Here is a 21549-nt window from a genome sequence, read left to right on the forward strand (position 1 = left end):
CTCGGCGAGGCTGGAGAGCTTTCCCGCCCAGCCCGGGATGTGGCCCAGGAAGGCTAGGCTGGGGCCCTTTAGGGAGGGCTGGCTGAGGAGACAAGCCCAGGAGAGATGGGGCAGGCTGCTCTGGGGGGCTGAGCCTCCACTCACTTCTGCATCTGGCTCAGCTCCACGCGGACGATCAGCTCGGTCTTGGCTGGCATGTTCTTGAAGACGTCAGCCTTGAGCCGCCTCAGCATGTGCGGCCCCAGCAGGTCATGCAGCTTCTTGATCTGGTCCTCTTTGGAGATGTCGGCAAACTCCTCCAGGAAGCCCTCTAGGTTGCTGCAAGAAAGAGCTGGGATGAGACCCAAGAGCAGGGGGCCAGAGCAGGCCACAGCCCTCTGCAGACGGAGTCAGGATTGCGGTGGGGGAGCAAGCCAGCCAGCCCCCTGCCACTTGCCAGAGGATCACAGGGCAGGCTGGCGGGCCAGGGAGCCCCGGTCCCACCCTGGGTGTCCTTTCAGTCTCCGTCTAAGCCTGTGTCACCCCACACATCACAGCTCTCTCAGCCACACAGGATACCTTCTTATCCTCAAAGCCATCCTAGACATGAACTCTCTAGAACTCTTACCCATTTTACAGATAAGGAAACTGAGGCTGATGGGTGCCCAAGGTATACGACCCAGCCTGTCCTCCAACCTACATCTCCTGATTCCAAAATCAGCACTCTCCACCGTGAACCCCCCATTCTTAGCAGGAAAATGGGGGTAGGGGAAGACAAGGAGGCTGGGGAAGGAGACCCCAGGCCTTTCATTGGCCAGGGCTCCAGCCTCACCCCCATCTCCACCACCACCATCCCTGGCCTTCCACCTCCCATCACCGTTGCCCACATGGTCACTTAGGTCTTTGAGGAGGGAAAGGACCGAGCCGGGGACATGGGGGCAGGAGCAGGAGCACAGGAGGACCCCCGAGGGGCAGAGCCGGGGGAAAATCACAATATTAGCAGCAGCTGATATTTACAAGCGCTCGGCATGTAGAGGGCACCAGGCCCCCTCCAGTGCAGGTCATTTGAGGCGGACACTGCTAATGCTCCCATCTTTCTGACGAGGACACCGAGAGCCGACCCGGAGCCAGCACTGGACACTGACACTTCCCTGGCTGCCGTACTGCCTGCCTCCCCGGCCAGACCTGCTGACTCACTTGAACCTCTCTGGAGTCAGGAAGTTGAGGAGATGGAACAGTTCCTCCAGGTTGTTCTGAAGGGGGGTCCCCGTCAGCAGCAGCTTATAATCGATCTTGTAGCTGTTCAAGACCCTAAAGAACTTCAGGGAGGACAGGGGGCCCGTCAGAGGGCATAAGGGGCTGGCCTACCCAGGGTGGTCCCAGGAGCCAGTGGCTGACGCCGTCTACCTTGGACTGGTTGTTCTTGAGCCGGTGGGCCTCGTCCACCACGAGGCAGGCCCACTCGATGGAGCCCAGGATGGCCTGGTCGATGGTGATGAGCTCGTAGGAGGTGAGCAGCACGTGGAATTTGATCTGCACTTCTTTCTGGAAGGAAAGAGGAGCGTTTGGGAGGAGAGCTGGGAGGCAAGGGAGTCGAGGTGTCCAGAGACAAGGGGGCGTGGACAGGAACCCCCAGAGGCTCCAGGGAGCCCCTGGGTTGGAAGGGAAGACACTGGCCACCGAGCACAGGGGGGCAGCTGAGGCCCAGAGCACAGTCCCCCAGGAGAGGTGGTGCTGAGAACAAAACTGCTGCGGTCAGTATTGCTCGTGACAGCAGGAGCTGCCATCTGTGGACGGGGCTGCATGGGGAAGCCCTGGGCCTAGTTCCTCACTTGTACTCTCCTCTTACCCTCACAAACCATTCAAGCTACATTGTCATTGTCCCCAGTGACAGCTCATGGGGTCTCAGGCTGGATAACTGTCCCCAGGTCCCTGTGGCCCACAAATGGCAGAGCCAGAATTCGAACAGAGAAGGGTGACCTGGGCTTGGGGTTTAATGCTCTGCAGTCGCCGACTTGAAATTCTGAGTAACTTCATTGTTGAATTTGTGCTTTGCAAGAGGCCTATAGAGCAATGGAGTGTGTGCCGGGGGCTTGGAGCCTTGGCACCCTCAGGGCAGGTTCTCAGCCCCTGCTCCCCTGCTCCTACCCAGGGAACACTGCTGCCTTCCACCCCCAGCAGCAGCCTGGACATGGACATGGGGCTGGGTCAGTCACTCCGTGAGTGTCCCTGTGCTGAGAGAACACAACATTAAATAGCAAATAGATTTTATTTATTTATTTTTTTTCCCCCAGAGCCCCAGCAGACAGTTGTATGTCATAGCTGCACATCCTTCCAGTTGCTGTATGTGGGACGCGGCCTCAGCATGGCCGGAGAAGCGGTGCGTTGGTGCGCGCCCGGGATCCGAACCCGGGCCGCCAGCAGCGGAGCGCGCGCACCCAACCGCTAAGCCACGGGGCCGGCCCCTTAAATAGCAAATAAAAAACACCATGGCAGGTCAAGAGAAGAAAGGAAAAAGCTGCGTCCTGCATGTTCATTCTGCACTGAGCCTCACAAATACTGTAGCCCCTCCTGGCCAAACCAAGCCTGGCTCTCCCAGACACCCAAGTCCCTGTAGGGAGGGATCAGACAGGGACAGAGGGGAGCCTTGTGGCACAGGCTTTGCCTACAGGTGGCACCTGGGTTTGCACCTGGCCCTGCCCTTTTGAGCTAGACTTGGGTCAAGTTAATTAACCTCCCCCAGCCTCAGCCTCCTCACCTGTAAAAAGGTGTAAATACTGTCTTACTGTGAGAATTACAAGAGCTAAGTCTGTTCTTCAAGAAATTACACATAGAATTACCATATGATCCAGCAATTCCACTTCTAGGTATAGACCCAAAAGAAAGGAAAGAAAGGACCTGAACGAATATTTGCACACCCACGTTCACAGTAGCATTATTCACAATAGCCGAAAGGTGGAAACAACCCAAGTGTCCATGGACAGATGAATGGATAAACGAAACGTGGTCTATTCATACAATGGAATATTATTCAGCCTTAAGAAGGAAGGAAATCCTAATACAAGCTACAACACGGATAGGACGTTATGCTGAGTGAAATAAGCCAGACACAAAAGGACAAATGCTGTCTGATCCCACTTCTACGAGGTACTGAGAGGGGTCAAATTCATAGAGACTGAGAGTAGAACGGAGGTTGCGAGGGGCTGTGGGGGGAGGAGAATGGGGAGTTAGTGTTTAATGGGGACAGAGTTCCAGTTCTGCAAGATGAAGATGGATGGTGGTGATGGTCGCACAACAATGTGAATGTACTCAATGCCCCTGAACTGTACACTTAGGGATGGGTAAGATGGTAAATCTTATGTTTATGTGTATTTTACCACAGTTTTAAAAAATAAAATAGAAGAGCTGAGTCTGCAGAGCGCCCAGCCCTCACAGGATCCCAACGTGGGCTCAGGTGAAGTTCTCTGTGTGACTCATTGGTCTGCAGAGTCACCTCTGGGATCACTGAATCATTCCCTCATTCAACAGTTACAGAGCGTCTCCTGGGCCCACGACTGTTCCGACGATGGAGAAAGCCCAGGTCAGAAACTCTGGAGAGCCTGGCGATGATCTGCCAGCCGCCAGCCACCAGCCCCTAGTCCTGCAGCTAATATGAGCGCTATGATTTACTGAGGCCTCCCACGTGCCAGGCCGTCCTGAGTGCTTCTCAAAGCGCGGTCCAGGGACCAGAGGTGTCTGCGTCACCCGTGACTTTGTCATAAATGCAGTCTCAGGCCCCACCCCAGAGCTGCCGGATCACAGCCTGCCCTTCAGCAAGACCGCTGCTGCCCCACAGGCACAAGGGAGTCGGAGAGGCCTTGCCTAGTGCTCACTCACTCCTTCAGGCCTCCACAGCTCTGGGGGGTGGGTCTGTTATCTCCATTTTGCAGAATCTGAGGCACAGAGAAGCTAAGTGACTTGCCAGAGGTCACACAGCTGGTGTACAGGATTGAATGGTGTCCCCCCAGAATTCATGTCCACCCTGAACTTCAGAATGTGACCTTTTTTGGAGATAGTCTTTGCAGGTGTAATTAGTTAAGATGAGGTCATAGTGGAGTACGGTGGGCCCCAGATCCAATGAGTGGTGTCTTTATAAGATGACACAGACACAAAGGGGAGATGGTCATGTGATGACAGAGGCAGAGACTGGGGTGATGCAGCTGTAAGCCACAGGATGCCCAGGATTGCGTGCAGCCACCAGAACCTGGAAGAGGAAAGGAAGGATCCTCCCCTAGAGCCTTCAGAGGGCGCATGACCCTGCCGAAACTTGATTTCAGACTTCTGGCCCCTAGAATGGCGACGGAGTAAGTTTCTGTTGTCTTAAGTCCCCCAGTTTGTGGTACTTTGTTATGGCAGCCCCAGGACACCAATACAGCTGGTAACTCTGCCTCAGGAAAAGCTCTTTGCCAGCCACTGGCCCCCCTGGGAGCCAGAGCAGGGGGACCCCGGACAGACTGCAGGGCCCTTGTGGCCCCCAGGACAGACGAGCTGCCTCTCCAGAGTCCTCCCTGGGGGTGAGGGGTGCTCACTTTCATGCGGAACACCTTCTTCCCACTCCGAATGGCGTTGTCCTCAAAGGAAAACTCGTTCTCCCGGATCACGGAGCGGCTCTCCTTGTCCCCCGTGTAGGTGACCACGTAGAAGTCGGGCGCCCACATCTCGAACTCACGCTCCCAGTTGATGATGGTGGACAGGGGCGCGCTGACCAGGTAGGGCCCCTTGGAATGCCCCTGGGGAGGGAGACGGATGCGGTGAGGCCGCCTGCCCATGGCCGGCACCAGCCACCCCTCCCCGGCCGCCCGCCCCGGCCCACGCACCTCCTTGTACAGGGAGTAGAGGAAGACGATGGTCTGCACTGTCTTGCCCAGACCCATCTCGTCAGCCAGGATGGTGTCTGTGCCCTGGGCCCAGGAGAAGCGCAGCCAGTTGAGGCCCTCCAGCTGGTATGGGTGCAGCGTGCCACCCGTGGAGTCGATGTACCACGGCTGCTTGTCAAACTTGACTGTGGGCTGCAGAGGAGGCAGAGGTTCAGACATACCCTGAATCCTAGGCCACCAGAGCCCACCCCCCAGGCCTTTGCACACACAATTCCTTCTGCCTGGAATACTCTTTCCACTCCTCTCATCCCTACTAACTCAATCATCCTTCTGATCTTGGCTGGAATGCCTCTTCCTCCAGGAAGCCCTCCCTGACTCCCAGCCTGGCTTAGGTGTCCCCACCATGTTCTCCTGTGACAGCCCTGTACTTCTCCTATCAGGGCAGTTTCCTCATTGTTGCCTTCTCTGACTTTGAGCCCAGGTTGTGGTCACCACACTGGTCCTGTTCACCACTGCTTCCTCCAAGTCCCCAACAGTGCCTGAGACATGGTGGCCACCTAGTCAACATTTGTTCCATGCGTGCCTGGGATGCTTCATCTGCTTGATCCAGAATATCGCCCTCCTTGCCTCTCTTATCCTGCAGCTCAAGGCCACCTCCCCCATGAAGTCCTCCCGAAGGCAGACCCAGTTGCCTTCCCTGGTATCCCACAGTCCCAGGGCGAACCCTATGTTCTGTATGTACTCGCCATGGGCCCCTGGGAGATGGTCACTTCTTGAAACAGGGGACCAGGGCGCTTGTCCCCTCAGGGCCAGCCCAGGGTCAGGTGCTGGCAGACTCCCCAGACAGGGTTGCTAAATGAGTAACAGTCAATTTTCCATTCCCCAAGAGCTCAGAGCTCCCCAGGGCAACTTGTGGGTCTCCTCCCCCTGAATAGATCAGAATGGTGTGTAATTAGCACGTCAGCTATTGTGATTCTGAAATTAGAGATGCTTTTTGATTTAAATGCTTAGAATTAGCTCATGGAAAGTAATGTAGATTCATGAGTCTGGTAGAGACTATTTGCCCCCCAGTTTGTGCACCCACATTTCAAATTGCCCAGGAAGCCAAGGCCTCGGTCTGCAGGAACCGCCACTCTGTATGAGGCTGGGGGACCTAGACCCCAGGGTGTGAGCTCTCCCTGCAGGGAGGGGTTGTGTCTTGTCACCCTTGTCCCATCGGGGACCTGGCATGAGTGGACTGAACCACAGGGTCCCTGGTGTGCCCCCTCCTGCACGGGCATGGCTCTGTGTGCACAGACCGGGAGGGCCTAAGGTAGAGACCTCTGGAGAACGTGCCCTCTTCAGGCGTGGCCAAGCCTGGGGTGGCGGCCCCGGCAGCCCCTTCCCCACTCACGTCCACGATGGGTGTGTCCGGCGGCCTCTCCTGTTTATCGTCCTTCAGCTTCTTGCCCTTCTTGACCAGCCTCTTGGGCAGCCTGGCGTCCTCTCCCAGCATCAGCTCCCTGGGAAAGAGCATGGGGTGCGGGTGAACGCAGCTCAGGCCGGCAGGAGGCGAGAGCCCAGGGAGGGGCCCAGCCCAGCGTCCGATTGCCGTGGCCCACCTGTGGCCCCAGTAGGCCTGCTTCAGGTTGTCATAGTAGGGGATGTCGATGTCATCGATCTCCCAGGTGCACTGGTCATAGGGCAGGTCTTTCCACTTGATCAGGTAGTGCACGTCCCCCTTTTTGTCGAAGCTGCAACATGGTAAGAGTGTGGGGGGGAGGGTGGGTCACTCGGGCAGTGGCCGCAGCGAGAGTCCGTGAAGGGCACCTCGCAGGATGCAGAACCCCTCCCTCCCATGGTCCCCCGGGATCCTGGCCAGGAGGGCGGCACCAGGGCACGACTCCAGAGAGGTGAGGTGGCTTGCCCAAGGCCACACAGCTCGTGAGAGGGAAGGAGGGAGAGGCAGAGAGGCCATGTCAACAGAGGAGCACAGAGCTAGAGTCCTTTCCATCATCCTCCGTTGCAGCAATGAATCCCATCTGGGCGTGGGGTCTGGACACCGGAATTCTGAATTTCTGAGTTGGGCAGTTCTCTCCCCTGACCGTAGGAGTGAAGTTTGTTTTCTAACTTAAAAACTCCAAAGAATGAGAGGGGGGCCCATCCCGGTCTGGGGCCCATCTCCACAAAGTAGACAAGGACACGGTTGCTGCAGGCAGGATGGCCTCTTCTGAAGACTCCCCGGGATACAGGGCCCTGACGACCAGGCCTGGCAGTACAGAGGGGGTGCTCCAGAGAAGCACCTGGCCCTTCAGCTTGAATCCGGCCCCTGGGAGGGTCCTTGGGGTCTCCCACCCAACCCGAGATGCCTCAGCAGCCAAGCCCAGGGAGCGCTGCAGGGCCGGCCAGCTGTGGCTCCCAGAATGGCTGTGGCTGCAGCTTGCCTGGGGACCAGTAAGAGAAAGGCCAATTCCCAGTCCCCATGGAAATTGATGGAATTTTTTTCAATAAATAATTGGTTGTTACTCAGATTTCAGATAATAAATTGGGGGGAGATTCACCTGCCCCACTTTTGGAGGCAGGGAGAAAAATTGCCATTTATGTTTTTAACATGCAATTTAATAAAGGTAAAAAAAATTGTGGGTCAAAAATGGGGGTTTGGGGTCCCCGTAGAAAGTGACCCTCTTTTTCATGGTTGTTCTCAGTGAGAGCTGGGGATGGGAAGAGGGGGTGTTTAATAGTCAAGGGGGGCAGTTTTTTCAACTTCTCCAGACCCTCTCCTATTCAGGCTGCACCAGCAGGCACTGGCACCTCTAGCCCTCACAACTGCCCTGCGGGCTACTTGCATCATCCCGTTTTACACAAGAAACACAGTGGCACAGAGCCCAGAAGTGGGAAGCCAGGAGTGGAATCTGGGCACTGCTCTGCCCAACTGCTGCCTCTCAGGACACCTGTGGTCTGCTGGATCCTGAGTCCCTCGAGGGCAGAGCCCGTGAGACGAGACAGGGTGGCAATTGTGAGGCTCCGCGCCTGCCACCATGCGGCAGGCACCTAGAGCCCCACCCTGCACCACCTGTCGGCCACTGCCAGTTCTCAAGCACCTGACCTCAAGAACCAGCAAGAGCTCCCACCGCCCACCAAACAAAAGCCAAACTCGCGGCGCCCACGGGCCTCCTGCATTGGCTCTTCGTCTGGCCTTCTGCAGCCCCTGATCACTGCCACCTGGGGAATTTCCGGATTGCTCAACAGAGTTGTCTCAGGGGCACTGGGGTTTGGAATAGTAGCCAAGAGAGCAAGTCCTACCATCAGAAAGCACTGGGTTCAAATCCCAGCTTCACTGCCTCTTGGCTGTGTGACTTTGGGCAAGTGACTTGACTTTGCTGTGCCTGCTCTTGCATCCATAGAACGGAGGTGGAAATAAAATGCCCACATCTTGGGATAGACAGTGCTCAGTGGTGTTAGCTGTTATTATAAAGGAGGAGCAAGTGTGTACACACCCCCACACCTCAGGCCCACCTTGGTCCCCGGGACCCTCCTACAGGTTATCAAGCACTAACTTCGGCAGAAACTCAGGAGTACAGGGTCACCATCCACTGAGGGTCCCACCCCGTGCAAGTTTCACAGGCTGTTCGTCAAGTTGCCCCTTTATGTGTATGACTTTGGAACTGTTCTCCCACCATGAGTATGACATGTGTGCACATGTGAGTGCGAACATGTGTGCCTGCGTGTGCCCGTGCTCATATGACAACCTCTCCAGCTGGACAATGAGGGCCCTCGGCCTCCTTCTCCTGCCCCAGGAGGAGCCATCGTGTCCCAGACCTGCGGGCGCCCACCTCCAGCGAGGTTCAGGGTGCGCCCAAGGCAAACACCTGTGGTTCAGGATGCGGTGGACCATCATCCACTCCGGCTTGATGCCGTAGCGGTAGAAGCGCTCCTCCATCTTGGCATAGAGGGGGTCCTTGTTCTTCCTCTTCTCACTCTTGCTGTCCTCGTCGCCAGAGCCATAGTCAAAGGGTGGCGGCTCGTCCATGTCGTTCTTCCTCTGGTAGTTGCGGTACATCACTGTGTGGTACAGCTCCAGCTGCTCGCGGAGACGTCAGAGGTTACGGGAGGGAGCTGGACGGGGACCCCCCTGGGCTCCCCGCCCCAGCCTGGGTCCCGGGCAGGACACCCTCACCTTCAGCCTCCCTGCCTCCAACCCCCAAAATTGGCCCTCGCTCAGGGAGCTGGCCGGCGTGTTCAGGCCCTGAGCCTTAGCACGGCCACACCTGCCAGGAGCCTCACCTGCAGCTCCTTCACCCAGGAGCAGTGCCAGTAGGACAGCCCAGCCCACTTGACAAAGAACTCTCTCTCTGGGATGCCCTCCAGGGGCTTGGGTGGGGGGACGCCAGGTTCCACGTCAGGCCCTGGTAGCCCCACCATGAAGGGGGCTGGGGGCTCTGTCCACCTCCAATGTAGGATCCGCTGGACTTTGCCCTTCAGTGGGGGACACTGTAGACAGAGGAGGATCCCCAAGGTCAGGGCCCGACCCTGAGGCTCCAGTGACAGCAGGCTGTCACCAGGCTCCCTCCAACAGGTTGCACTGCTCCCCAAGTCAGACGGCATCACAGTGACTCCACAACAGCCACCCTATTCTCGGAAGCCAGTGATGCTGTGCACGCAGGGGACGGGCAGTATGGGTCTGCACACATTACCCACATGCGCACACACACCAGAAGCCCAGATGCACACGGGGTAACCCAGGGCTGGCCACAGGGGTATCCAGCACTGGGGGCGGGCCTGGGGGACAACTCAGAGCATGCGAGCCTTCAAATGCCTATGGTGACTGGGGGCGCAGGTGGGGGGTGCTCTCCTCTCCCTGCGGAACCTGAGGCTTCAGCCCCAGGGGCCTCCTATCCTCTCACCACCCCCAGCCCAGGGACAGGAGTCAGGGCCAGGGTGGGTCTGAGTTGTCAGTTCTGCCCTTGTGTGGCCTCAGGCAAGTCCCTCTACCTCCCTCAGTTTTCTCATCTAAACATGGGACCAACAGAACACTTGGCACTTGGAAACTCAGTGGGTATTAAAGAGACGCCCAGTAACAGTGGCTGTGGAGGGTGATCTCTCTTTTCAAAGCCACTCAGATTTTCGGTAAGAAAACTGCACCTGAGTTTTAGGGAGACTGAGAAGCAGAGTGTGCCAGGGTGAGGCCGTGGGCGGGGGCTGGGGGGCTGAGCCAGTGGTCAGCGAGGCGGGGCCTGTACCCGGCCACGGGAGTGGGGGGGGGGGGCCTTGGTAGGCGGGGCCTTAGTGGGTGGGACCTGGTGCGGCAGGGGCGGGACTTCGTGGTAAGGCGTGGCCTGGGCTGGCGGAGGCGGGGCGTTAGTGAGCAGGACCTGCTGGGGGTGGGGCCTTGGTGGGTAGGGCGGGGTAACGAGTGGGGACTGGAGGGCAGAGGCGGGGCCTTCATGGACAGGGCCTCGCCAAGGAGGGAGGGGCCTGGCCGCGGTGGGCGGGGCCTGGCCGGCGGGGCGGGGCGTTCGGCGCGGTCAGGCGTAACACTCACAGTACAGCGCGGGCAGAGCCATTCACCGTTTGGGATCTCGGGCAGCGGCGGGTTGAGGCAGTGCAGGTGGTAGGAGGAGGGGCAGGCGTCGCAGCAGAGCAGCTCGCCGCCGTCCTTGCACACGCGGCAGAACTCCATGTGGTCGTCCTCCTCCTCCTCACAGCCGCCCTCCTCCTCCTCGTCGTCGTCGTCCTTCGGCTCCCACTGGATCCCCTCCTTCTCCTGGAGGGGGGAGTCCAAGTGGAGGCACCCAGGGCGGGGACCCCCTCCACCAAGTGCGACTCCCTCCCACTCGTCACCTCCCCACGTTCTGCCCCGAGATGACCAGCACAGGGGTCCCAGGCGCCAGGCACAGGCGGCACCCCACCCCAGGGCCTCTGCCAAGGGCTTACACAGTGGGGACAGCTCCACTTGCCCTCGGGAGCCTTCTCTAGCTCTGGGTCGAGGCAGACGAGGTGGTAGGCCCGTGGGCAAGTGTCGCACAGGATGATCTCGCCACCCTGCTGGCACACCTCACAGTAGTCCTGGTGGTCGGTCTCATAGCCATCACCATCGTCAACTGGGAAGGGGGCAGAGGGGTCATGGAGGGCCTCGTCCCCACTCCCAATGCCCAACCAATCTCCACCCCAAGCAGGACTGGCACATAGGAGGTGCTTAACAGATGCTGGATGAATGGATGGTGTATGGACAGATGGGGTGAAGCAATGTTGGGGGGATGGCTGAAGGACTAAAAGGGTGAAAAGATGGATAGATGATGGATAAAAGGGAGGAAGGGAGGGAGGGAGGGTAGGAGGTGGGGGGCCAGATAGAAAGATGAACGGATGTGTGCATAAAGGGAAGGGAGGGAGAAAGAGAAGGAGGGAGGGAGAGAGGGAGGATGGGTAGAGGGGTGGATGGCTGAATGGTGGATGGTGGATGAGGTCAAGAAGCACTTCCTTCCCTGGTACCCCCCTCTGCCAGTGCAAATGCCCTGGGATCGCTCACACCATAGCTCCCTAATTTAGCCTCACTGGGACAAGACCCCCTCTCCTGACCACAGAGACCAGGGTGGTTGAGGAAAAACAGGGGAACTGCCTGGCTGAGGCCAGGAGAGGCTGAGGCATGAGGATGCCCTCCCCCACTTCCCAAGGGGGGCTCTGCACCACCCCCCACGTCCACCATGGCGCGGCGGCCATGGGAACCCTGGACAGGAGGTCCTACTCCTCTTCCTCTTGCGCCTCCTCTTGCTCTTCTTCCCCAGGGCTGCGGAACACTCTGAGCGCACAGAGGAGCTGTGGATGCTGGCGCTGTCGAAGTCCGATTCCTCCCGCTCATCCTCCTCGCTCTGCAGGGGTTGGGGAGAGCTCTGTGAGCCCAGGGCCTGCCCTGGGGGTTTGTCCTGAGAGCTTCATTGGCCTGGGTAGATGGTGGGATGGGGCAGGGCACCTCCGAGGATCCAGAGGCATGGAGGCACTCTGCTCTCTGTCTCATCTTATCTCCTCACCCAGCTAGAAATCCCAAAGGCCCAGCACACTGGTCCAGCCTGATGTCCTACCACCCTCCCCAAGCCCTGCTCTCCCTGCCCTCAGACGCTTCCCACATTTTCCACCTCCATACCTTTCCCCGAGCCCTGCCCTCCACCCTGCCAAAAACTCCTACACATCCCTCAAGGAGCAGCCCTAAGGACACCTCCCCCAAGGAGGCGTCCCAGATCTCTCCTTAACTGGACCTGTTGCACAGCCTGTGTGTCAGGTCTGTCCCATCTGCCTGTCATTGGCTCTCTCCCAGTGTACCTGCCCAGCCCCCTTCCAGACCATGAGCGCCTCTGGAGCAGGGCCCACCATGGCTGAGCAGAGGGCCTAGCACATTAGTATGCGCTCAAGAAATATTTGCTGAGCTAAGCCAGACCACCAGCTCCAGGCCGGGCCACACCTGCTGCTCCATGCTCCCCTCCAGAGCAGCTAAACTTGAGCCCTGTCACTTGCTTCTACCAAGAGACAGAGAAATGGCTTCCATCTGTGCCCCTCTGCAGGGCTGGGGCAAGGTGAGGGAAACAGTTGCTCTGTGGGGGTGGGGGTATGTGTGAATGCCACCCCCACTCCATGGAGAAGGCAAGGACCAAAGGCCCAGACACGGACTTAGGGTCAGTCTGAACCTGGTGCCAGAGCTGGCTCAGGAAGGGCAAGAGAGGGGCAGGGCTCCAGCCCAGCCTGATCCTGCCTGCATGCCACCTTCCTGGGGGCCACCTCCCAGCAGACCTGGGCAGCCAGGCCCCACCAGAACTCGTAGGGCCAGCTGACTCTCCCGTGGGCTGCCCAGATGAAGCGGCTGCTAAGGGCGATAGGAGCCCGGACTGAGCCCCCAGCCTAGCAGAGTGGGGCGAGAGAGCTCTCACCAGAGTCCAAGCTACAGGGGCCCTTGGAAGGATCCAGTCTGAACCCCTCCCCAGTCAGGTAGGGACACTGAGGCCCAGCAGGCCTGCCTGTAGAATGGGAAGAGAGAGTGGGGGAGGGGGTACAGGACCTGCCCCCAACCCACTCAGGAGAAAGAACTGACGGCCCTGCTTTCCACAGTTACCCCAACCTTTGCATGGCATGCACACTCAACACACACGCACACACCTGCAAATGCATCCCAAGGCTGCTCACATGTCCACACACACTCACAAGTATGTGCTGTCCCGCTGTCTCTTACACACACATTCACACTCACAAACACTCCAGTCTACCCTCACACACACACTTTCTAGTCCACCTCTCTCACACACACTCACACACTCATGCTCACACTCATACACATGCTCACGCTCACACACACTTACACACGCACACTCACACTCACCGAGGAGCCTGCTCTCTTCCTCTTGGGGCCAACCCCTCCAAAGCGGAACTTGAGCCCAGCCACCTTTTTCCCTTTGCCCTTCTTCTTCGTCTCCTTGGAGCCTTTGATCTTCTTCCTCACTCCCGGCCCTGAAAAGGAACGTGGGATAACCAACCCAGCCCCAGCTCGCTCCCGTTCAGCCAGGAGTTCCCTCTGCCCTCACAGTAACTCGACAAGGAAAGGACCATTTCCACCATCATTGCCCTTTTCAGATGAGAAGACTGAGGCTCAGGGAGGTTGAGTTCTTGCTTAAAGTTACACAGCAGGTGAAGGGGGAGCCAGAGAACCTCCCTGACCCAGGCTCTGCTCTGGCCACCACACTGCCTGTCTTCCACCAACAGTGCAAACGCCGGCCACCTTGGAACAACCCCGTCCTGTCCCCTCTCCCCAGAAAGGAGCTGTCCCCAATGGGCAATGGGCCCCCACAGCCAGCAGGGCCACTGAGGGCACACCCACCCACCTGTGGCCCCTACCTAGGCCCCGGAGGGACGTGCTAGGGCAGGAAGCCCTTTCCCTGGCTGCCAGCCTCCGGATTATCCCTATATCCCTGACCCAGGCATTGCTGGCACCACAAGGCCGCCTGACCTATACCACTCACCCCCTGGAAATGCTGTCTTCTGGCTGGCCAGCAGGGTTGAGGCCATTTTTGTGGAGCTGGCCACAGGACAATTAACCACCTGGAGAGTAATGACTCCCCAGCAGCCTCTCCCACTGGGCCCAGCAAGGAAGATGGGGGCCTGGAGGCAGGTGGCCTTGCCCCAGGCCCTCCTCCAGCTGTACCACGTGCAGGGAGATGAGCTGCGAGCCCAGCTGTACCCTCGGCAGCACCACGGAAAATCTATTTCAATTTTTCAGGCTCTGAATAGGCAGCCCAGGGAATCGATTAGCTCAGCGGCTGGAGCCCAGGAGGAAATGAGAAAGCGAGGCAGGCTGGGCAGGGCCCAGGGTGGAGGACAGCGAGGCAGGAAAGCAGGAGTCAGCTCTAAATACCACGTCACTCTGCCCACCAGGCCCCGCAGGGACCTGGCAAAGGAGCATATCATCCCAGAAACCAAAGCTCCTTGGGGCTGAAAAAAGGAGTCCCCAGAGCCCCCTCGGCCCCCCCATCAAAGCCAAATGAGGGCACCCAGGAAGGCTGAGCTGTGAGCAAACACACCATTGAGAGCCCTGGGAGACCAACGTCCCTACCCCTAAGGGGCCAGAAACCCTCTACCCAGGGGAGCTCCCTCCCCCAGGACTTCAAGTCCCAGAGAGCCTCTACCGTCCCTGTTCTCCCCACCCAGACACCCAGACACGCCACCACTGAGTTTGATTTAGTATCTGGACCTCCTTCCAGGCCTCCCCAGGAAGCCAGCCAGGACCACGCCCACGCACATCTGTTACCCCAAGCACCTGGGGAAGGGCCCCGCACACAGTGGGTGCTCAGACACGAGGGATCAATGAGCTAACCTTGGGACCCCTTCTCCCTGGGAATGGCACAGCCTCAAACTCAAGAGCCCCCGGGTTCCCAGGAGCCTGGGCCTCTGCTTTCCCTCTTTCCATGCCCAAGTCAGAGGGGGCCAGGCACAAAAGTCCCAAAGCTCTGAGCACACTGTCTCTGCTTCTCCACCAGCCCCGAAAGGGAGACAGGACAGAAGCTACGAAGATGCTGCATTACAGCTGAGAAAGGGCGAGTGGGTCCAAGGTCAAATGAGGCACTGGGTCCTTGATAAAGACCACTCCAGCTGCCCCAGCTGCCCCAGGCTCCAGGGCTGGGGCCTGCCCACCCGCAGCCTTACCCTTGCCCTCCTTGGTCTTGGCCTTGCGGATGGGCACAGGCTGGGGTGCCTGCTGGGGGCTGATGGCCAGCGGAGGGGCAATGGTGACTGTCTCCACGGCTGCAGCCACTGCCGCCGCGGCTGCCGCTGCCGAGCTGCCCTTGAAGGGGTTGTTGGCGCTGAACTCCCGCCACTTGGCGCCCAGGACAGTCATCATTTTGGACATGGGGATCTTTGGGTTCTTCTTGGCGATGAGCGGCCTGCATCAGGGGGTAAGGTGGGAGGGTGAGGGCAGCGCTCGGAGGGGATAAGACCCCCTCCCACGTGACCCCCAGCAGGACCCACTCTTCTTCTCCCACACCTGGGATATGTGGCACCAGCCCCATGTTCCAGGTTGAGAAAACTGGGCAGAAAGGGGGAGCAGGGGAGAGGACAAAGCTTGAGACAGCAGTCCACCCCCAAACGCTCCTGCTTTCCCGTTTACGGGACTAGTGATCTTCTAATTGGGTTTCCCGACCCTGCAAGACTTGAGGGGCCAGAGAGAGGGGCCTGCAGCGGGCCACTGGGGGTCTGGTCTCATTTCTTCCAGAGCTGAGAGAGGCCATGGGGGCTTAAGGCCCCTTGGATTGACTGGGATCACCATCAATTAAATCTGTGTTCATCTGTTATAATGAAGGGGGTCCTGCCCCCTCCTGCCAGCTCTGTCCAGGGTCACTGTTAGCCTGACAGCCCCACCCCACCCCACAAGCCCGGGGATCTGTCCCTCTGACCCCCCCGACCTGATGCCACCTGGGGGAGTGCAGGCCTCAAAGGCAGTCCCTATGGACGCCCAGTCATGCAGCCGGCCCCACACCCACCTGAGAAATTGGCTGAAGGCCTTGTAGTTGGTCAGCGTGTGGTAGTCGGCCTCCGAGAACAGGTAGTCCACGTCGTCCAGGCCCCACTCGGCCATGAGCTGCCCAGAGGACTTAGGCTCCTACGGACACACAGGACAGAGAAGGAATCAGAGGTGGGGGTCCTTCTAACCTGCCCCCTCACCCCGGGGCCCCCATCCAGGAGGCCTCAGAATGGGGTGGTGGAGGGGGGAATAGGTTGTGTCTGCAACTTAAAAGAGCAGTTCTCACCCACCACGGAAAACATCCTAAGGCGGCCCAGCCCGCAGGCCCCTTGGTCAGTGGGAGTGGCTCAGATGCCAGTTCATGAGGGGGTGCAGGACCAAGTGGCTGGGGGTTTAATGTAGGGGGTTGGAGGGGAGGCCATGTGCATGCCCAGGGCAGGAATAATAACAGGACTCAGTCCCTGGGAGGAATCTGTTCCAGGAATCTGGGCAGCGGGACAAAAGAGCAGCCTGAAGATGGGCTCTAGAAGGGCAGACGTCCCAGGGGAGGCAGCAGGGCCAAGGGGCTGCCTAAGCCATGTTGGGAAGAAATGGGGCCACCCAAGGATGCCCACCAGTACAGTCACACATGGACCTCATGAAAGGACTGGCCACTGCTGGGTTCTGGGGCCAGGAAGGTGAGCCCTGGCAAGGGCAGGGGACAGGACAATTGCCCAGCTGGGGGCAGAGCCTTGAGAGGGTCCCTCGGCTACTGCGGCACTTTCCAGATGGGGCACTGAGGAGGAGTGTGACTTCCCAAGACAGCCAGCCCAGTGTTAGATCACGGGCAGACTGGGGCTGGCTGGGATGGGGGGGCGGTGCTGGCTATGAGTTTGGGCTCTGGAGCCAGACAGATGCCAATTCTAATCCTGGCTCTGCCATATACTGGCGGTGAGAGGTGGACAAGCTACTTCATTTCTCTGTGCCTTGGTTTCCCCATCTGCAAAACAGGGTTATAGCACCTGCCTCATGGGAGGGAACGAATTAGCACAGGTGCTTGGAACAGGGCCCTCACCCTGATCTCCCACCTGTTCCAGACAGCCTTGAGCTGCCCCAGCCCCACCCACTGATCCACTCAGCCAATCAGCACATGGCACTCCCAGGCCACAGTCATTGGTCCCGGTGGGCATGTGAGTTAAGCCAGTCCCGTCAGGGGGACCACTGGGTCTCCTGCGTGGACAGCTGGGACACAGGCCTGCTCTCCCTCCTGCTGGATGGGGCACCGGGTGGCCAGGAAGCCCTGAGCTGCCGCTACACCCATTCTCAGCCATGAGGGTGCCTGGCCTGAGGCTGGAGCAGACCCCGCAGAGGCAGGGTGAGAGATGCAAAGAAACAGGGCCCTAGATGACACCACTGGGTCCCACAAGCTGGAAGCCTCCTTGCCTGTCAACTCTGGGGGCCCTGATCCAACAAACCCCTTTACTGCCTAAGCCCCTCAGAGCTGGGCTGTCCGCTCCTGCAGTGGAAGGCCACCAGGTCGTACAAACAGCCTTCCTCGGCCCCAAGGGCCCCGGGGGCTGAGAACCAGGCCTGCCTGCTCAACACAACGGAGCAGCTCTGGAACCCTCTTCCCAGCCTCCTCCTGTTCTCTGTGACAGTTCAGAGGTGCTTCCATGTTGGACCCCCTCCCGTGGCCGACCTGCCCCCATGACACACAGCCATTCCTGGAGACACATCAGGGCTTCACCCCCGCCCCCCCGGCCCCTTGGGAAGCAGGGCGGTATGTGAGTGAGCAGATGACACTGTTACAGGATAAGTCTGAGTCGCTCCCGTAAGTTCATCTTTCAAAGCTGTCAGCCCCTCAGCTATTATCAGTCACAGATGACTCACAACACACCTGCCGACTAATGAAATCCCTCTGGGTGTCGGGACACCCCCAGCGCTTCCTAACTTCAGTTGCTGACAGTCACCATTTCTGCCTCACCCAACAGCCACTGTACTAATATTTGCAGAGCACTTATCTTTAAATCCCCAGTGGGCCCAAACTGAGCCTGGGCGCTGGGGTGAAAGAACAAAGGAAGCAGGCGCTCCTGATGACTCGTTGTCCTCTGCCCGCTGCCCTAGACCTGGGCCCGGAGTCCGCCCGCCGGCCTACCCTCGGCCCCGTCCCCTCCCCAAGGAGCCCCCACAGTGCGGCCCCTGAGACTCAGGGGCCTGGGCTCAGTTCACATCATTCTCCACATTCACGGGGAAGACGCTTTTCCCCGGGGGGTGCTGCAGGCCTGTCGCTACAGCTCCCCAGATTCCTGCCCATGGGGACACTCGCCCACAGGGGCAGGATTTCAGAATGCACGCTGAGTGACAAAGTTCCCTCTCCACCATAAGCAGAGCTGTCCAGCCGCTTCTTTTTGGCAAAGGCTCCATTGGGTTTATTTTCCCAAAGTGCTCCAGGCAAGAGGCTCCTGACACAAAACTTAAGCTCAGACCGTCACTCTCCTCAGAAATAGCTGCGCACTCCAACGGGCAGAAGAGTGAACAACACGTCAGCAAGAGGCTCCGCGACTTCCTCCCCAAACTCCTGAACATCACCCCTCATTATTTCAGATACGCCTTCGAGACCTGTGGCTACAGTATTTCTCCACTTGCACACGCTCAAACCCACAGACCCATCTGCTCCCGACAGCCCCCAGGGGGAAAGGATGCTCAGGCTTTTCACTCGGGCTCCCAGTCCGGAAGGCAGAGATCTGACGGCACGAGGCCCAGCCAGTCCCGGCAGGTGTGGCCTCTCAGAGCCCAGGCCCTCCAGCCGGCCCCCAGCGGTTACCTTCAGGCCTCCGTCATCATTATCATCCTCCTCATCATCCTTCTTTTTCCGCTTGGCTTTTTTCTCCTTCTTGTCCTTGAGTTTTTTCTTCTTCTTTTTATTAGGGGAGTAATCACTGCCCTCACTCTCTGATTTCTCTTCCAGATCCTCTTCATTTTCCGACAGTTCATCATTGCTCCCCTGGAAGAGAAAGGGAAATAGTGAGGGCAACAGAGGCCCCAAGCAAGTCCAGAGTCCTGGGCAGCAGCCCTGCCCTGAGAGCAGCCTCCGGGCAAAGTCAGTGGGCCCACGCTTTCTGGATCATTCAGTGTCCCATTGCTCACAGCTCAGCACCGAAGCCCAGCCAGAAAGGCTGCTCCAAACCGCCAGGGGTCAAAGGTCTCATCCCCAATGACGGGCAGATGGCAGAGTGTGCAGGTAAGGCAAGGCCTCTCATGAAGTCAGGCTTCCCCCCCAGACAAGCTCCCGCAGCCTGCTTGGACTGCCCCGGGGTGAGGCTCAGGCCCTGCTTCAATCAGAATCAGGTTTCTATGGACTTCGGGATTTTAAGGAGTGTTGCATGATGGTGCTCAGACCCAAGAGCTCGTAGCAGAGGAGATGCCCAGAAAGCCAGAAAACAAAGTGCCTGGGAAAAGTCCCAGGCGGGGTGGGAGCAAGCACTCCCCTCCCGGTACCTAACCTCTCTGCTCACGTGTGCATCCTCTGGAATTGTGCTTGTAGAGTGAAACCTATAATTAACATAGAACGCACATCCCAGTTGTATCTGCCTATGGGCTCTCCAGAAGCTACTATGGCACAAGCCCACCTTCCCCACCACCCCCACCCTGGCCACTGCGTCTCAACATGAGACAAGGTAATTTAGGCAGCTCTTAAGCTTGGCTTCCTTGATTTAGTTTCCGTCTGTACAGGCAGAAAATGGCCCATTTATATGGAGATAAGGGCGTTTACAGCCAGAGCATCCCCACCAGAAAGGCACTGCCCCTCAGAGAAAGCTGTTTACTCTCAGCCTCTCAGATGCAAGTGGACTGGCAAAGCCCTTCCCAGCCTCCTCCGGGCCTGGGTCTTCGAGGAGAGGCTGGGTACTGATGCTCCAATTACAGTACAGGCTTGTCATCTTCGTGCTGGCTATTTACTGTTTTCAAGGTGAGCAAAGAGAGGCATGGAAGAGATGAAGAGAGAACTGGAAAGATGGAAAATGAGCTCAGGAAACAGCAATGGGGGAGAGAGGCATAAGAGGAGGTGGGGAGGGAGGGGGAAGGCAGAGACGAGGGAGGGGGAAGGGAAGAGAGCTGGCAGGAGAAGGGAGGGGGGTCAGCAAGGGCAGCGGGTCTGTCTGGAGAATCTTGGGAGGGCCAAGCCTGATCTCTGCCCTTTCCGGCCATGCAGTAGTTGAGGGTCTTTTCCCAGGAGGGAGGATCTCCCTGAGATACAGCTGGGAAAGGACCCCCCCACAGGCTCCCTGCACTACCTGACTCTCCTGGAAGCTCAGCTCTCTCTCTCCCGCCAGCTCCCAAACCTTTTATGCTCATTAAGCCGCTGAGTCAGTGTGCTGGCTGGTGGTTGGCAGACAGCAGGGCCTCTGCACCTTTCCGGAACCGGGTTTTCCGGAATACTGACTCCGCCATGCTGGCCCCAGGGGCAGAGCCAGTCTTGGCTCCTGCCAGAGCCTGCCTGGGGCAGGACAGCCTTGTGGGTGCTCACGCTCCCAGGGCTGGTGGTGAGGTGGGGCCCTGGGGCCACAGCTCACAGCTCTGCCTCAGTCCTTTGGGGAAATGGAGGTCAGCCAGGGACGTCCATTTCCTCCCGAGGGTGTAGAGTTCTGCCAGCTTCGAGAGACCACCCTTCAAAAGACCTGAGAGACAAGCTCTACCCCAGCCCTCACCCCAGTAAAGGTAAGGATGGGAGAAGGAGGCTGCCATGGACTTCAGCACCACGGACAGAGGCTGTGGCACCGCCCAAGGGAGGGGTGAGGGGCTGGCCCTCAGCTGCCCTGGGGCGGACCCCACAAACCAGACCTGAGATGAGGCAGGAGGACCCACAGCTGATACCCAGCTGATACCCGAGTGGTCTGGCGGTGGGTCCCAGGGCTCCCCGGGGAGGCCACAGGACAGAGAATGCCTCGGAGCTCTGCCCCTTGCTAGCCTGGGAACTGGGCAAGTCACTGTGGCACCCTGACCTCAACTTCCTCATCTGTGAAATGGAGATGCCACAAAGAGTGGTAAGAGGAACAAAGGAGATCGTGTCAGAGACAGCCTTAAACATTTTGAAATAGGAGAGACCCAATACCCATGACGACCCCAACTCTGCCTGGAAGCCAAAGATGCAGGCAAGACAACAAACTGAAGACACATCAGCCTCATCCTCCTGGTTTCTGCAATTCAGGACTGGGCTACAGCCAACTGCAGAGAAGGTGCTATAGCTGGGCGACAATTACAGTACAGAACGGCAATGTGATGCAGGCAGAAGGGGCTGTTGTGGCCACATCTGAGGGAGAGTTGACCTGAGCATCTGATGGGAAGCAGGCACAGCCACTTCCCAAGCGCAGGAGAGGCCAGGAGTGGCCAGCACAGCTGCGAATGCAGGGCCCAGAGGGAGCTGGAGTCTGTACCTACAGAATATCTCTGCATCTGGCTGTTTGCACACTTCTAGACCCGGGTCTCCTTTTATTTTTCCAAAAAAAAAATCTTTCCTTGCAGAGAAGGGAGAGAGGGGAAGAGCAGCGATAGTTCTGAAAACAACTCGAAGAGAAGTGACCCATCAGCAGGACCTGGAGGGACGCATTGTCAGCCAGTGGCAAGGAGAGAGGGAATAACCTGGGAACCAGGAGTAGACCAGCCGCTCAGTATCTTGAAACTTATGGAGCGGGGTTGGGCCAAGCCACGTTCACGAGAGGAGACACAGGCACGGAGCAAGAATGCCCTAATGGAGCCCTGAAC

At 58.4% G+C, this 21549-nt stretch overlaps 1 protein-coding gene across 1 annotated transcript in view; it reads right to left on the reverse strand.

Moving 5' to 3' along the window:
* The window catches only part of CHD5 (chromodomain helicase DNA binding protein 5), a 60752-nt gene that overhangs the window by 23967 nt on the left and 15236 nt on the right, over positions 1-21549 (reverse strand). Inside the window, exons 3-18 of the mRNA XM_058552758.1 lie at positions 18614-18793; positions 15830-15948; positions 14994-15232; positions 13177-13304; positions 11557-11680; positions 10749-10915; positions 10357-10578; positions 9099-9305; positions 8684-8895; positions 6437-6568; positions 6229-6337; positions 4836-5027; positions 4548-4748; positions 1387-1524; positions 1177-1298; positions 145-318 (exon numbers count right to left, since the gene is read on the reverse strand). Of these exons, the coding sequence (XP_058408741.1) occupies positions 145-318; positions 1177-1298; positions 1387-1524; positions 4548-4748; positions 4836-5027; positions 6229-6337; positions 6437-6568; positions 8684-8895; positions 9099-9305; positions 10357-10578; positions 10749-10915; positions 11557-11680; positions 13177-13304; positions 14994-15232; positions 15830-15948; positions 18614-18793 (2666 nt within the window). The remainder of the gene's footprint in view (positions 1-144; positions 319-1176; positions 1299-1386; positions 1525-4547; positions 4749-4835; positions 5028-6228; positions 6338-6436; positions 6569-8683; positions 8896-9098; positions 9306-10356; positions 10579-10748; positions 10916-11556; positions 11681-13176; positions 13305-14993; positions 15233-15829; positions 15949-18613; positions 18794-21549) is intronic.

Source organism: Diceros bicornis, chromosome 13 (genome assembly GCF_020826845.1).
Source record: "Diceros bicornis minor isolate mBicDic1 chromosome 13, mDicBic1.mat.cur, whole genome shotgun sequence".
Lineage (NCBI taxonomy): Eukaryota > Metazoa > Chordata > Mammalia > Perissodactyla > Rhinocerotidae > Diceros > Diceros bicornis.